The sequence below is a fragment of the Narcine bancroftii genome, chromosome 1 (assembly GCF_036971445.1).
Source record: "Narcine bancroftii isolate sNarBan1 chromosome 1, sNarBan1.hap1, whole genome shotgun sequence".
Classification (NCBI taxonomy): domain Eukaryota; kingdom Metazoa; phylum Chordata; class Chondrichthyes; order Torpediniformes; family Narcinidae; genus Narcine; species Narcine bancroftii.
Window position 1 is genome coordinate 447,804,034 of NC_091469.1, and position 14,851 is coordinate 447,818,884.

The 14,851-nt window shown below is 38.6% G+C and overlaps 1 protein-coding gene across 2 annotated transcripts in view; it reads right to left on the bottom strand.

Annotated features, from left to right (window-relative positions):
• Positions 1 to 629: 629 nt before the first annotated feature.
• The window catches only part of waca (WW domain containing adaptor with coiled-coil a), a 133,136-nt gene continuing 118,914 nt past the window's right edge, over positions 630 to 14,851 (bottom strand). For both annotated transcript variants that reach the window (XM_069914517.1, XM_069914515.1), the window contains 3 exons: positions 7,665 to 7,842; positions 3,956 to 4,083; positions 630 to 2,078 (listed from right to left, as the gene is read on the bottom strand). In XM_069914517.1, coding sequence (XP_069770618.1) covers positions 2,009 to 2,078; positions 3,956 to 4,083; positions 7,665 to 7,842 — 376 coding nt within the window. In that variant the 3' untranslated portion in view covers positions 630 to 2,008. The remainder of the gene's footprint in view (positions 2,079 to 3,955; positions 4,084 to 7,664; positions 7,843 to 14,851) is intronic.

Genomic DNA, 14,851 nt, shown 5'->3' on the forward strand with positions numbered 1-14,851 from the left:
ATACCTTTCTAGCACATCATTTTCAAGAGGAATGATAAATGAAAAAGTATAAACAGACCAATTTACAAGTTAACAGACAAATGATTTCTCTTCACAGGATAAAAGAATAAAAATGGAAAGAACTGTTCCTGGCAAAACAATGTTGAAGTGAAATAGATGCCTATTGGAAAAAAGTACTGATTAAAATGTATCAATTGGAGAAGCAGGAATCACTTCTGTTCAAATTGAATGAAGTAATAAGGTTAACTGTATAATGCAATCATTGAATCATATAGTCAGAGACTTACTTATAAGCTGTAAAATAATGATAGTTTATAACAGAACCAACACCTAAAAGAGCAAGTTAAATTCAGGGAATTTTTTTTCAACAAATGAACATATCTGTAGTCTAGAATATCTGCTATGAATCAGATTTGTTTTGTGCCAGCTTGTAAAAATTCTTGTTCAAAACCAAAATAAAGTTAAGTGCTGGCACAAGATATATCAAAAATCAAATAAACCTCAATGCTAAAAAATGTATCTGTAATGTATTTGGAACAACAGCACCCTTCAGTAATCAATCAAAATAGAAGTACAAGCTATGTGATCGAACCCCATGTAAACCAGCACATGAAAGAAAAGTGAGCATGTCCAGTGGTAGCATAGTTTTATTTTTTTTATATACTTTAGGAAACAATATACAAAGCGGAGCTCCACCACCATTTTCCAGTGATGGGTCATGTGCTCAAATTACACAGATCTAGCGTTTTGTGATGGCAAAAGAACAGAAGTCGGCACCTTACTTGCACAGTTTAGCTACAACACAAACATCCTTCAGATTAAATGTCTCATTATTAGTGATACAGGTAGACCGGGACTTTACACAAGCCAATCACAGGCAAGGAATCCAAAATCCTTGGTGAAGTTCTTGTTTTCGACACAGAATCACTTACAAAAAGAAAAAAAATGGTCTGTCATTCAATTTTGCACAAAATGGTCTCTTCTTGAAAGCTAGGGTTCTAGACAAAGAGAAACAAGCATCCAACAAGGATTACTCCCAATCAGGTTTGCCAGAGCAGTTCAGCTTCCTATATGCAGTAGTTGAATAAAAAGAAGGGTAACCAGTGCTTTAAACAACAAAAGTTTATTATATTTACATACATTTTCTCATGAATGACCAGCTTTCTCCCACCATCAACAATGTTAGGAAATAACATTGAGCTTTTGTCACTATTTCTGAGTGGCTTCAGCCGCTTAATAAATACACACATGCCCTGTATCAATCTTTATGCTCCCATTTTTTTTTGCTTTAAAAACAGGGCACAAATGCAAATACACAGCAATTAGGTAGGCATACAAATTAATCTGTATTGTACCTACTGCGACAATCTGTATTGTATTCAAACAACAGCACACAACTTATGAACTGCTGTAAGGAGGAATGAAAAGTTGGTGAACCCAAGTGCCTTGGCCACAATGCCTTAAGAAAAAAAATGTATTTGCCTTGCAATGAAGAAAGCTGCCTGCAGAACTGTGCCTGACTGGGTCTGTGGAATCTGAAGGTGCTCCATGCTAATTTGTATACTGACCAAACTGTTCCAGTTGTTGCAGCCCATGATGCACATTGGCTGACGCCAGCATTCTAAGAAATGCGTTTCACTGAATGATGAAAATTACCAAAGCTAGTTTGCAGACAAGTTAACATGTAAAAGGCTAGGTATTTAGCCACCTCAGCATTGATTAGTTCAGATGTCAAAGCTCTGATACACATGGCTTCCCATGGCTTCACTCTACAAAACATATTTACAACGTGAAGGATACATCTACAAGAAATCTACATTTCAAGGGTTTACAAATTAACCACTTTATCTCCCCTGAATGAGAACCCTCCTTGTCCCCCTCCCATTCCACCCTTTTGCCCAGCACCACGGTTCAAAGCCTTCTCAAACGCAGCTCAAATTTTAGTTTAAGATTGGGCAAACGTTGACAGTCCCTGGCTTTAAACCACGTGCAATTTCTTCACAAGTCCTCACACCATAAAGGAATTTTGATTCTTCAGTTTTTCAAGCTCTTTAATTTGTTGTCTCAAAAACAGTATCCTGTAAAAGTGGGAGGTGGAGAACTTACAATTACCACATTGACATGAAAATTACATTGATTAAGTTTAAAATTGCAGGCAGTTTAAAAGATTTAATAGGCTTCTGAACATACTCAGAGAATAATTCACGTTTACCTCATTTGAATGCTTGAAATTAAGGAATTTAAAATACTGGGAATATTATTATAGTATTATTATTAAATCTAAAGACTTTTTCAGGTGCATTCTCTGCTAAGAATGCGCCTGAAGAAGCAGAAGCGTCCCTTTAAATTGCAGTTCAGGTGGCAGCGTTGAAAGTGCAGCGCTGACCACCTGAAAGAACAGCTGCACCGAGATGCGCATCTGAGCACATTCCGGCTCCTGTCCCTTGGGCTGTCAATTCAGGATGGCTGGCTGTTAGTGGGACAGCCAGCGCAGGGACGTCCCCACACTGATCCCGCTGCCCCACTCACGAATTCAATCCCCACACTGTGGAGTTGCCGGAGCGGGCTGTCCCCACACTGATCCCACTGCCCCACTCTCTCCCCCCTTACGAATTCAGTCCCCACATTGTCGGGCGGCTGGCGCCGGCTGTCAAAATGGGGACGTCCCCACACTGATCCCGCTGCCCCACTCTCTCTCCACTCATGGGGCTGGAGCAGCCAGCGGGGGAGAAGGCTGGAGCACTGGTGGGTGAGTACAGGAGCTGGAGCACCGGTGGGTGAGTACAGGGCTGGAGCTGCCGGCGGGGGAGGAGGCTGGAGCACCGGTGGGTGAGTACAGGGGCTGGAGCACTGGCGGGTGAGTACGGGGCTGGAGCACTGGCGGGTGAGTACAAGGGCTGAGTGGCCGGTGGGGGAGTACAGGGGCTGGAGTGGCCAGCGGGGGAGGGGGCTGGAGAGGCCGGCGGGTGAGTACGGGGGCTGGAGCGGCCAGTGGAGGAGAAGGAGGTGCTCGAGTCGGGTACTGGCGTTGTTTCAGCCAGCCCCCTTCTCCCCACTCCCGAAATCAGTCATGACAGTGTGGGGACAACCCCCGCCGGCTGCCCGACAGTGTGTGGACTGATTTTGTGAGTGGGGAGAGAGCGGGGCAGCAGGATCAGTGTGGGGACGTCCCCACGCTTACACCCATGCTGGCCGCCCGACAACGTGAGGATTGGGAGAGGAGCTGTCAAGCACTGGCCAGCTGACTGTCATCCAAATGCAGCCGCTTTTAGCCAGCTGCATTCAGATGGCTGGGGAGGCCACTGTGCTGCGGGGATTATCTCTCTCGGAAGAGGGTTACCAAACACGCCTTGTAGGCGCCTCCTGCACATTCACGTGACCTTCCCACAGCCGCATTTTTCCAAAATATGCGGCTTTACAAGCGGCCCAATCGGCCACCTGAAAGTGCCTTAATTTTGACTTCATCTTGATAGGCGCTGTGAAGGCATATATGAAGCACGGAAGCTCAAGTTTATCATTCTATTATTTTGAAATAGATTTTGCCTTCTACTGTGCTCCTACTTGAACAATTAAGGTGCGGCTGCTTTTATTTTGCAAAACTAACATGCAAAAATCAGACAATTCATAAAAACTCTCCCTTCTCAACGATGTTGAGAACAGAAAGTAATAAAAGGCAACCCAATGAAAATAGGCTTGCATGTGTGACAGGCAGTTTGCAAGGAAAAGGGTTATGATTTACTGTTTCAAAGTTTTAGTGTTTTTCTGTCAGTTAAACACTTGAACCTTCATTCAATGTGCATTTCCAAGAATAACTATTTGGACCTATGCCTCATTTTGTAAATAATGCATTGATTAAAATTACAAAACTTGTTGATAGCCACACAATGATTCCACTGGTCTTATAATCTTAAACATGATGGGTTCACCAGATTAATCACACATGGGGCATTCTTACCTTTGTTCACGCAAAGTTGCTTGTATTTCACATACTCGGACCAAAGATCTTAAATTTTTGAGCTCAGTACAAATTTCAGATATATGAATGCTTCCCATGTTGTGTGCTTCTTCTCTCAAACGTGATGCCTAAATATTAAATTATGAAAAGATTAATTAGATACAAAATAAATAACTAAAATACAATCAGAGAACAATATACTTTCTAAAACCAATTTAAGATCAACTCAAAATCGTTTTCATATTGAAGTAACACATCATCCAAATAGATATCAATGTACACGGGTGTACATGTGCACCCTTCTCCTCACCCCTCGCCAAGCCACCCCACAGAGAGATAGATACAGACAAGACACATACACACACCCACATACAGAGGCAATATAGATGAGGGATTGTAATAATGAGAAATAACTACTTTGAATCACAAAATGAAACAACTGTACCAGGACTCCAGTGGTTCAAAGTGGCAGCTCACCATTGCCTTTGAGGACAATTGGGATAAACAATAAATAATGGCCTTCCCTACAATACCAGAGAAGATGGAGTTGTTCTCCTTTAAGTAGATAAGGGCCTGGAGAGCACAGAGTTCAAAATTATGATTTTTTTTTCTCCATGGAGTACATAGGTTAGAAACTGTTCCTGCTGGCATGAGGCTTGATGAAGAGGATAAATTTTTACGGTAATTAGCAAAAGAAAGAGACCGGAAAGCATACTTTTAAATTTAATGAGTTAAGATGATCTTGAACAGCTTCCTGAAAAGATGATGGAGACAAAAATCAGGAATATTGCTTAAAAAAAATTGATAAACACTTGGGAAAAAAATTGTGAAACAAGATAAAAAGAAAAGACTAATTGGTTATCACTTTCAAAGGGCTAGAAGAGGTAGATTTAGATGATTGCCTTCGATAGCATGTAAGATTTTACATGAGAATAAATACATTTAGTATTGGATTTGGAATACTTATTATTCCAATTCAAGGCTCCATATTGTGTAGCCATTACTTCTACCTTGGGTTCTGAACAATGCTTAAAAATAAGCATTTCATTTTCTCTCTGGAAAGGAAATCCATTCACATGCAACTCATCTCTGACTCTCATTTCCATAGCACCTCCCAAGCAGCCTTGATGTTAATGCTTCCTGATTTTCTCCCTCCATGCTAGGTTTATCACTCCTTCATAATTGATAACATTTCATTCTTCAGTTACCAAAGAAACCTACTATTTTTCATTAAAATCAATTTCATAACATACTACATTTATTCTGTTTTATATAACATCTACCATTCATGTTTTTTCCCACATTTCAATGTCAGAATCAGGTTTATTATCATGAACATGTGTAACCAAATTTGTTTTTGCAGCAGCAGTAATTGTGCAGAACATGTACATATTATGTTGCTGTCTCAACCCTGATCAATTCCTTTTCCAAGATTTACATACTACATCCAATGAATATTCATGTATTGCAACCAAGCCTCCCATTCCGTATGATCTTATGAGAACTCCTTGATGTAGATCAGGAACAGAACTTGGCCCCACACATTTTCAAATAAATTAAATCAATAAATCGAAATTAGCCTTTTTATGCCAGGAGCAACAACCATACAAGGTTCAATTTCAGTTGTGAATAAACTTCAACATATTTGGAATGCCAAAAGGCCACAAGAGCTATGCAGTTACATCATCATGAACTGGAGGAAGTTCTGACATCCAAGTGATAAAGGAAAAGATTACTATTGCACCATCAGACAACTTTGAAGAACACAGAGTTTGCAAATAGTATCAGCTGAGTCCTTCCTTCACCATTGTGCCACGGCAGCCCAACAATGTGAAACATTGTCCAGATATCTTCAAACCATTCAAATAACCATAACAGAGCAAAACCAGACAATTATCATTCTTATTTCCTCATTCCAAACAGGAAAGTACAATTATGACAGAAATTATACGATAATAAATGCCTCTTTATTAATAACCTGCCTAACGATACCCAGTTAGGGTTCTAGCGGAATAACTCAGCTGCATACCTAATCACATCTTTGAATGCCAGCAAGATTGTATTTGATCAATAATAACTCTAAATTGACCCCAATATCCATGGAGATCAAAGAAACACAGGTCTACACAGTAAGACCATCAGCCTTCATATCTGTCATAATGATGACTCCAAATTATTTTAGCTGTCCATCTACCTTGCCTTGAATTAATTAACACCTTTGGTTCTCCAAAATATAAAATTATCTTTAATAATATTGTTTTCTTTAATGAAATGACTGACACATAGTCAGCTTAATTGCAGAGGGCTGTAAAACCTTTTGATGAGTGTAGCATTGCAGCTGCATTACTCAAGTGGTTCTTCACAGAAATGTAGGTGGAATTCAGCAGGTCTTGCAGCATCTATAGGAGGTAAAGGTATATAACAGATGTTTCAGACCTGAGCCCTTCTTCAAGGTATGAGTGAAAAGCAGGCAGGTGCTTGAACTAAAAAGTTGGAGAGAAGGAAAGGGCAGGGGGAGGAACACAGACCAAAAGATAAAAGGTGATAATTGGATGTGGATAGGACAGGAGAGGAACGGTGAGAAATGATGGGGGAGGGGATGGCTCTGAAAGCCGATCTTGGGAAAAGGAATGGTGGTCAGGAAGGAGGTGTGAATGGAAGTGTAGCTCTTTCTGCGGTCACGGGTAGTTGCCAGGGGAGATTTATGGAACATGGAGGAGTGAACAAGGGAGGCATGGAGGGATTGGTCCCTGCAAAAGGTGGAGAGGGGAAGATAGGTCTAGTGGTGGGAATCACATTGTAAGTGGCAGAAATGGTAGAGGATGATATTATGGATGTAGAGGCATCAACTTCTCCTTTCTGATTTCTGTTATTACCCGCCACCCAGCTATCCTTTTTACTCCTTTCTTCTAGCTCTCTCTATATCTCCTCTCCTCCAGACCTGCACATTCTCAAAGCCAAACTCTCCCCCTATCAATTCTCACCTTTCCTCTCCTGAGCTATTCATGTTCAATTATCAACTTTCATTGTCGGTCTGTACTCCTCCTCTTGCTTCTTTTTTCCTTCACCCCAGCTTTTTATTTCAGACTTCTGCCTGCTCTTTACTCATACCTTGAAGAAGGGCTCAGGCCCAAAATGTTGATTAAATATCTTTACCTTCTATGGAGACTGGCTGAGTTCCTCCAGCATTTCTGTGTTTTCACTACAATCATAGAGTCTGGAGACTTTCATGTTTCACTTCAGTTGTTCAATTCCTTGATGACTTATGTTTGTTACGTCAAACTATTTGAATGAGTTATAGAACGATTGGAAATATTTTGCTTAAAGATATTATCACCAGCCCCAAAACAGAAAATTAGCAGCTGCTCTTCCCATTTAGTATGCCATTTACAGACCTTTCGCATTACTGTGAAGTGCATTTTATACAAAAGACAACTCACCTCAGCACGTCTGAAATGAGACATTCTACATGTATGTGCCTGCCAGTTCAGGGTTGTGGGCTAAGTGAGGTTTCATTGAATGTTTGTTCTACAGTTTTATTACAGAGAAATGAATTGAAATATTTTTTAAATTTTATGAAAATTTCATGTGGAAAAGTTGAAAACACACAGCAAACATATTCCCAAATGTCCAGTGTCAGATTCCTTAAAGTAACTCCCAACAAATTTTATAGTAATTATTCCCAAAACAAATTCTGACATTCACTTACTTGCTTTTCTGCATGGTCAGCAGGCCAACCCTGAACATGTTTTATTAGGTTTTCACTGAAATGTGCAACTAGCGTCGGTGTCAATGAACACGAAGAACGTGCAGATGTCGTTGATGGTACTGAAGTTGCACTGTTGCTTGGGATATGATTTGAACTTGGTGAAGGACTTCGCTGGTTGCTGAAAAAAAATTAAGTACATTTCACACTGATTTCCACTTCAAAAATGGAACTGACAGCATTTTTAAAAAGACAAGAAAACATTTCCCTTCTGAGTAAAGGATGTCAATTTGCAGCTGAAAGGGAGGAAAGGTTATTTTGAAAATCATCTCCAACTCACTGAGCAACAAAACTGTAGGTTCCCATGATATCATTTCAAAGAACAAAGGAAGCCCTTTGATAGAACCCTAATATTAATCCTTTATCCCAGTGGTTATCAACCTTTTTTGCCCTAGGCCCCACTTTAACTTTTCAAAAAAACTCATGCCCCACCATTCGTGGAGAAGTTATATATTCAAAAGAAGTTTTAATTAATGCAATGCAATTAAGGTTGGGAATACACATTTCATCTTCAACTACTACTTCAAAATGTCAACCATCAACAATTGTTGTCGCTTCAGTGGAAACCTTGCCCCTGATGCTGGCTGCAGATTTTTTTTGATTTGAGGGACTAATTTTGTTAGTGCCAACGTTAAATCTCCACATTTTGTAATTTCCAGTCAGCTTCTCTTAGCTTGTAGGAAATCACTAACAGCACTGAAGCCTCAAAAGTAGTCGAGTTTGGGTCTTTTTATTCGATCTTGTTAGACAACCACATCATGGTTCCTTTCACTTTGAACAAAGTTTTCATAGATTCATCATGTTGCAACTCAGATAATTCCACTTGGTTTTGCACTGGAACTTCAGATAAATCCACCAGCAATGGCTGAGTTAACCAAGAGGGAAAATCCATTGCCTTTAAAATCACAAAATCTATCATTGAATTTGGAAACCAACATTTTCAAATGGTCAACAATGACATTTGTAGCAGCATTAGCAACCTCACACTTATTCAACCAATAGCATTGTCCAAAACTTCTTGCAGAAATATTCCTTTGGCATAATTCTAAAAGTGTCATGAATTCAAATATCTTTGTTTTTGCATTAATGAATGTCATATTTGCTACTTGGAGTTGCTTGTTCAATGTACTTAGTTTCTCAAAAATATCTGTCAAGTAACTTACATAAACTTTGCTATCTGCTGTTAGCAAGAGCTTCATTTCAGGTTTGTCCTTCAAAAACTCGCTGAGGAGATCAAACAGTTCCATAAACCTTCTGAAGTAGTTTCCCTTTGACAACCACCTTACTTCAGTGTGAAGCAACAATCTCACATGTTCTGCATTTTTAATCACACAAAACTGCTTAAACAGACGTTCACATTTGGCATTATCTTTGATGGCATTGATACACTTGATCACACAATGCAGTATCTCATGTAGAGCAGGGGAAACTTTCTTGGCAACTAAGTTTTCTTGGTGGATAATACAATGCATTTTCATCCTTCATTAATTTTAAACATCCTGTTTTTTTTACCCCATCATAGCAGGTGCACCATTTGCAGCACAAGATACAATGTTTCCTTTAATTTTTGAGCTTGCTGTAGATATCAACTGCAGTAGTGATTGTTTCTAATGATTCACAAAACATCTCTTGAAACTCTTCCTGATCAATATTGTTACGAGCAAAACCCAGCAGCAATAGATATTCACCACGACAAATGGTTACTTAAACAAAATTTGCTTTTAATTACCTTTAAACGTGAAAACAGAATCAAACGTTAACTTATCTCTATTAACTTAACTAACCCCCTTCTAATTCTAAGCACACGTGTATGGTGTGTGTGTAAATTTAAGAAAAGTTCTTTGGTTCACAGTTCAATCTCACTTCTCATTCTTCCAAGTTTACTGGTTGCAGGCAATTCTTATACTGTGCACAGAATTTAACATGTATAAAGTTCACCAGGCTTTGGTGCTCAAAAGGTAAATGTTTACCGCTCAGGAAGGTTCTCTGGAGGTTTGCAGGGAGAGATTTGTTGTTCCAGGATTTCCACAACTGAGGTACTACCATTAGTCATCTCAATGTCTTGCTGATAAAACTTGCCCCATCAGGGTTCTCCAGATGATAATCTCTTTCTTTCACGCTATCACAGAGTTCCTTTCTGTTCCTGTTATTCCAAGAGAAACATCAGACAGATAGCACTTCCAGCCATCTGCCGCTCTGGAGCTTTCTGTATCAATTCCAACAAGCTTCCTGCTTGCTTCAGCTATGACTGTTCAGTCTCTCTCTCATTCTCTCTTCATATTTCAACTGCTCGAAAGCCCATGTGACTCTCTCACTTGCCAACCCCCCCACCTTCTCCAGCAAACAATAGGAGTTAGTCTTTTGTCTTAGGTAAACAAAACTTCTCATTGACCTTAAAGTGAGCACTTTGCAGAAAGGTCAGAAGCCTTGTAAAAAGGTTCGACACAGACGACCTGTCTCCAGTCGATTCATTTGATGACATAATTTCAATTAATACCTTCTTGTGAAATGTTCATAGCATTCTCCATAGTTTCTGTAAAGTTCACTGAATATGAATTCTTCAGTATTTCAAATAAGATTGGTTTTAAAATGTGTGTATGTATGTAACCCAGTCTAATTTTACCAATTTCTCCCAATATTTATCTCCATTACAATATATCTCAAGTATGTCAATAACAAAGCCTCAATGTCCCATACAGTAGATTCATCTAGTTGTTTTGAGAACTTTCGTGATTTCAACTTCTCAATAAGCTGATTTTCAACATCTTGACCCATGTCATCTATTCTGTTGCAGACTCAATGGCATTGCTCGGACACCTTTTGCAGAACTGTTTTGAGAAACAATTCCTCCCCAATTCAGTTCCTCTCTGATCGTACGATTCTTCCTATGTTTTGCTATCAACAAAGATATTTCATAACTAGCTTCAAGGGTACAATTCATGGCTGTAGCTTGCGCAGAGAATAATGAAATGATTTTTGATCTATTTTCAAGCTTTTCCTTCAGTGATTTAAAATATTCCAATTTTGAACTGACATGGATAGAATGTTTTACCCTCAAATAAGCTTCAATATGGCCTGCTTTCATTGATTCATTTATCAAAGTCTGTTGGCATATTAGGCAAAAAGATCCACGTTCATTGGGTACGGCAGGTATAAACCCAAACTTCAAGAACTCCAATAAATATTGATTAACCTTTTGCTTGCTTGGTCTGCTCATATACAACAGCTTAAGCTCCATGAAACAGATTAATACAACAGTGCAAGTTCCCTGAAACAGATTAATCAATATTTTATTATGTCTTAGAATTGAAAATTGAAATAAATGTAATGACTGCATCAAAGGAAGAATAATGAACCTTAAAAAAAAAAGAAAAAAACACACACAGTTTCTGACATTTTTTCTCGCAGAGAGTGCATCAAAACTGCACTAGCCTCGTGCTTTACTTTCTGGGGTCCCTAATTTTTTTTCTAATTTTGGCGTTCCCCCTCAGGCTGGTGCCTGGGCCCCCTCCCCCCCCCCATCAAAATGCTAGTGCACAACGATAAGTATAGATAAAGGCCTCACTCACTACTGAAAAAGTAGAGGTATAGACAGAGACATGATTGTTGAGATAATTTGGAATCCTTGTCACCAATGTGATAATTTGGAATGGATGATAATAAGATAGGCCAGAAAAAAATATAATTATAATATTAACCAAGAATAACAGCAGTTAAAATAAGAGAAACAACAGAGAAACATTGGAAGAGCAAAACCCTATGAAAATAAAAAGAACAAAGTGATTTTACTTGAAAGTTACCACAATTGTGTTGTACTGACAGTATTGCCAAGTTGTATCTTTCACACCAACATAAAAAAATTAGTTTTTTCAAACCAACTCATCAATTATTTCCCAAAATATTCCTATGCCCCATCTTGAGAATCTATGCAACCAGAAGGTAGTAATTGCCTGGTGATTATTACATTACTGATTGAGAAAATTTGAGAAGTACAAAGTGATCATTGTATTTCTAATATTATAACAGTGTTTACACTTCATGAAAATACTTAGTTGACTGCAAAGTACTTTGGGTGTGTTATTGCAGATGCATTTTTATTCTGATTAATTACTTTACAGGATTTGGAATGTAGTCGTCATGTCAGAAGCCTGAAGATACATATTCAAGAAGAATCAAACAAATATTGCATAATCCTTTCCTTTTTATGGCACTCAGAACTCAACATCAACTTCAACAATTTTCAGATGACCCACCTTTCTAGTTTACATCCAAACCAGCCAATACTGACGAAGAATCATTAACTTGAAATTTTACCTATTCCCTTCTGAAGGGATGCTGCCTGACCTGCCCGTTCTAGTTTTCTTTTAGGTTTATAATTTTTATTTCTAGCAACGAGAATTATTTTCCTTTTCGACTTTTATCAATCTCACCTGCCTGTCATTCTATCATTGACCTTCCCATTTTCGTTCTATCTATTGTCCTGTCTCTGATACTGAGAAACATTTTTTATTTAGAGTCTGGCTACTCAATCTAGGTGTGTCATGTTCAGGTTAAGTCAGCTGCATATTCTGCTGTGACAAAAAGGTTCACAGCATGCCATACCAGTCTGATTTGTATTTTATCTATGTCAACTTGACTTGGTGCAACTGGATGGTAGCCGAATTACACATTAAGCCAGGGAGAAGACTATTAGATGCAGGATGAGGAGGGCGATTTGCAGATTCTGACATAAAGTTTGATTTGCTATTAGACTCAGCATGTGATACCCAAAGCAAGGAAATAGTGAGAATTTCAGCCATGCTCAGGGAATTCATTTTCATGTGGCTATAGGAAGCATGTTTTGCTAGCAGGGGAACGGTTCACAAATAAAACAACTGCAATTGTCTCCATCTTGTTAATATTTAGAGGGAGGAATCTGTGCTCTTCTGGCATAGACAAGCAGCATGTCAATTCAAAGACAAGCTCAAATTTGTTTCATTGTACAGAATGTACAAAGAATTTGAAATATACTGTATTATCCTTATCTTTTTCAAAGGCTATCGGAGACTGGGCATCATGAAAGCACAATGTCCTTTTAGGTTTGTACTTTGGAGGTACAGATATGTTCTGATTCTCATTTTGGGCAAGTATAATTTATTTTTTGTTTGATAACATGGGAATCCTTTGAAACAATGAAGACCCACAAGATACAAATCATTTTTACAAACATCATCTAACGCTTTTTTTAACCCACCCTTCAGATCCACTGTCGCTGTGCAATGTTTTTGCTTCTGCATCAAAATGAACATTTTCAGCAACTTTGCTTCCATCCTTCATGCCTGTATCAACTTATTCTCTTATTCAGGCTGTTATCTACAGGAATTGGCTGATGACCAAGATCTATCATAAGCACACACGAATTCCACACTGATTTTGACTGCACCTTCTCCCACCCACTTTCAATATGGATCTACTCCATAATCAATCTCCACTGCATTTGTTCTTTCAAAGCAGCTTCCAAATACATCAACGTGCTTCCATAGATCTACAGAGTATATCCAACATCTCTGCTTTTATCAGTGTTGACAATATTCTTTCCCTTCAAGAGTTTCTCCCTACCATTCCAGTTAGCATATTTGTGCTCTCACCCGTCCAGAGCTTGAAAAGGGTTATTCTCATTTCATCTTCTTGTGCAATAGGCTCTATTTTCAATGGATTATTCCACTTTACCCATAACCTCCAAATGTCTTTCACTCTTTCAGCAATCTGAATAAATTATTCTCTTGACAACACTGCAGTTCATCCTATACTACTTCCCAACACTAGGGAGCAATCCATTCTATTGCAGGTATACCCTGCTTTGTGAATATCAAATTACGAAAATTCACTTTTACGAAGAAAGCCGGATTCACTTTTATGAAAGGATTTGAATGGGTTTTCACTTTTACAAAAATAGCCTCCAATAGTAGTGAATGGGTCTTCATTTTACGCCATTTCGGCTTATGAAAATTTTCATAGGAATGCTTTAATTTTGTAAACCCGTACTTTCTTTCTTTCTACAAGGTTCCCCAAAAGAATTTATTGAAAGGAAACAGTTTACATACATTTATTTCAATTTTTCACAATGCATTCATTGGTTACACCATCTACGCCACTAGCAAGACTGCATACTTACTAGTTTGTATGGCTGCATTGTAACTTATGCTATCACATACAATGATCTATTTTTTGAGGAGTGCCTACATTTTAACATTGTTTGGAGTGAAATTCTTGCAAGCTATAAATTCCCAATACATTTTACAAAAGGTGAATGAGCAAGACCACGATTAATTTGAGGAACCATTGGCTTTGAGGTGAAATGCAAATTTCTCTCAGAGCAAGTACAGGCACAAATGGAAGAATTGACTCCTTGTCTTCATCAGGTTTTATGTTTCTAAATGACAACATCGGTATTTTGTTTGTGATAGGCATTAATTTATTGCTGACTAGATGCAGTCTTCATAAATAAAGCTATTGTATATTTTGGTGTATACATTGAGTCGTGAAACCCCCAAAAATCTCTCAAAAATTGGGGCCCGACTTATACGCCAGATATACTTTTGAGACCTTAAATTCAGCTCAAAACCCAATCCATGCCAATTCAGCGTACAAGTCAACCCATGAAAAGCAGATTTGGTACGCAAGTCGACTTTTGAAGAACCAATTCAGTGTATAAGTCGATCATTGAAAAACCAAAAAAAAAACCCCCGTGACTGCAATAGATTTTCATTGAGATTTTTATTGAAAACAACAATCAAAACCACTCTCACTATCATCGTCTGAGGCAAAGATGGCGGCAAGCACATCCATACTCTCACTGTTTAAAAAGTCATCATATAGATCCCAGTCTGTATCTGACGAGGCAGTTTCAGCTTCATCATCAATGTCCCATAACAAATCATCTTCCGTGCCATCAATTGCACGATACTGCACTTTTTGAGCAATTTTATCATAGTCTCTACTTTAACTTTGTCCCATGCTTTGAACACAAAGTTACACAGCACATCAAGTGATGCAGCACGTATTGCCCCACCTTTAGTAAATGACTTTTCTGCATTGGCATCCATGTATTCCATTCCTCGTGTACATGGACTTTGAATGGTTTGTTCAAG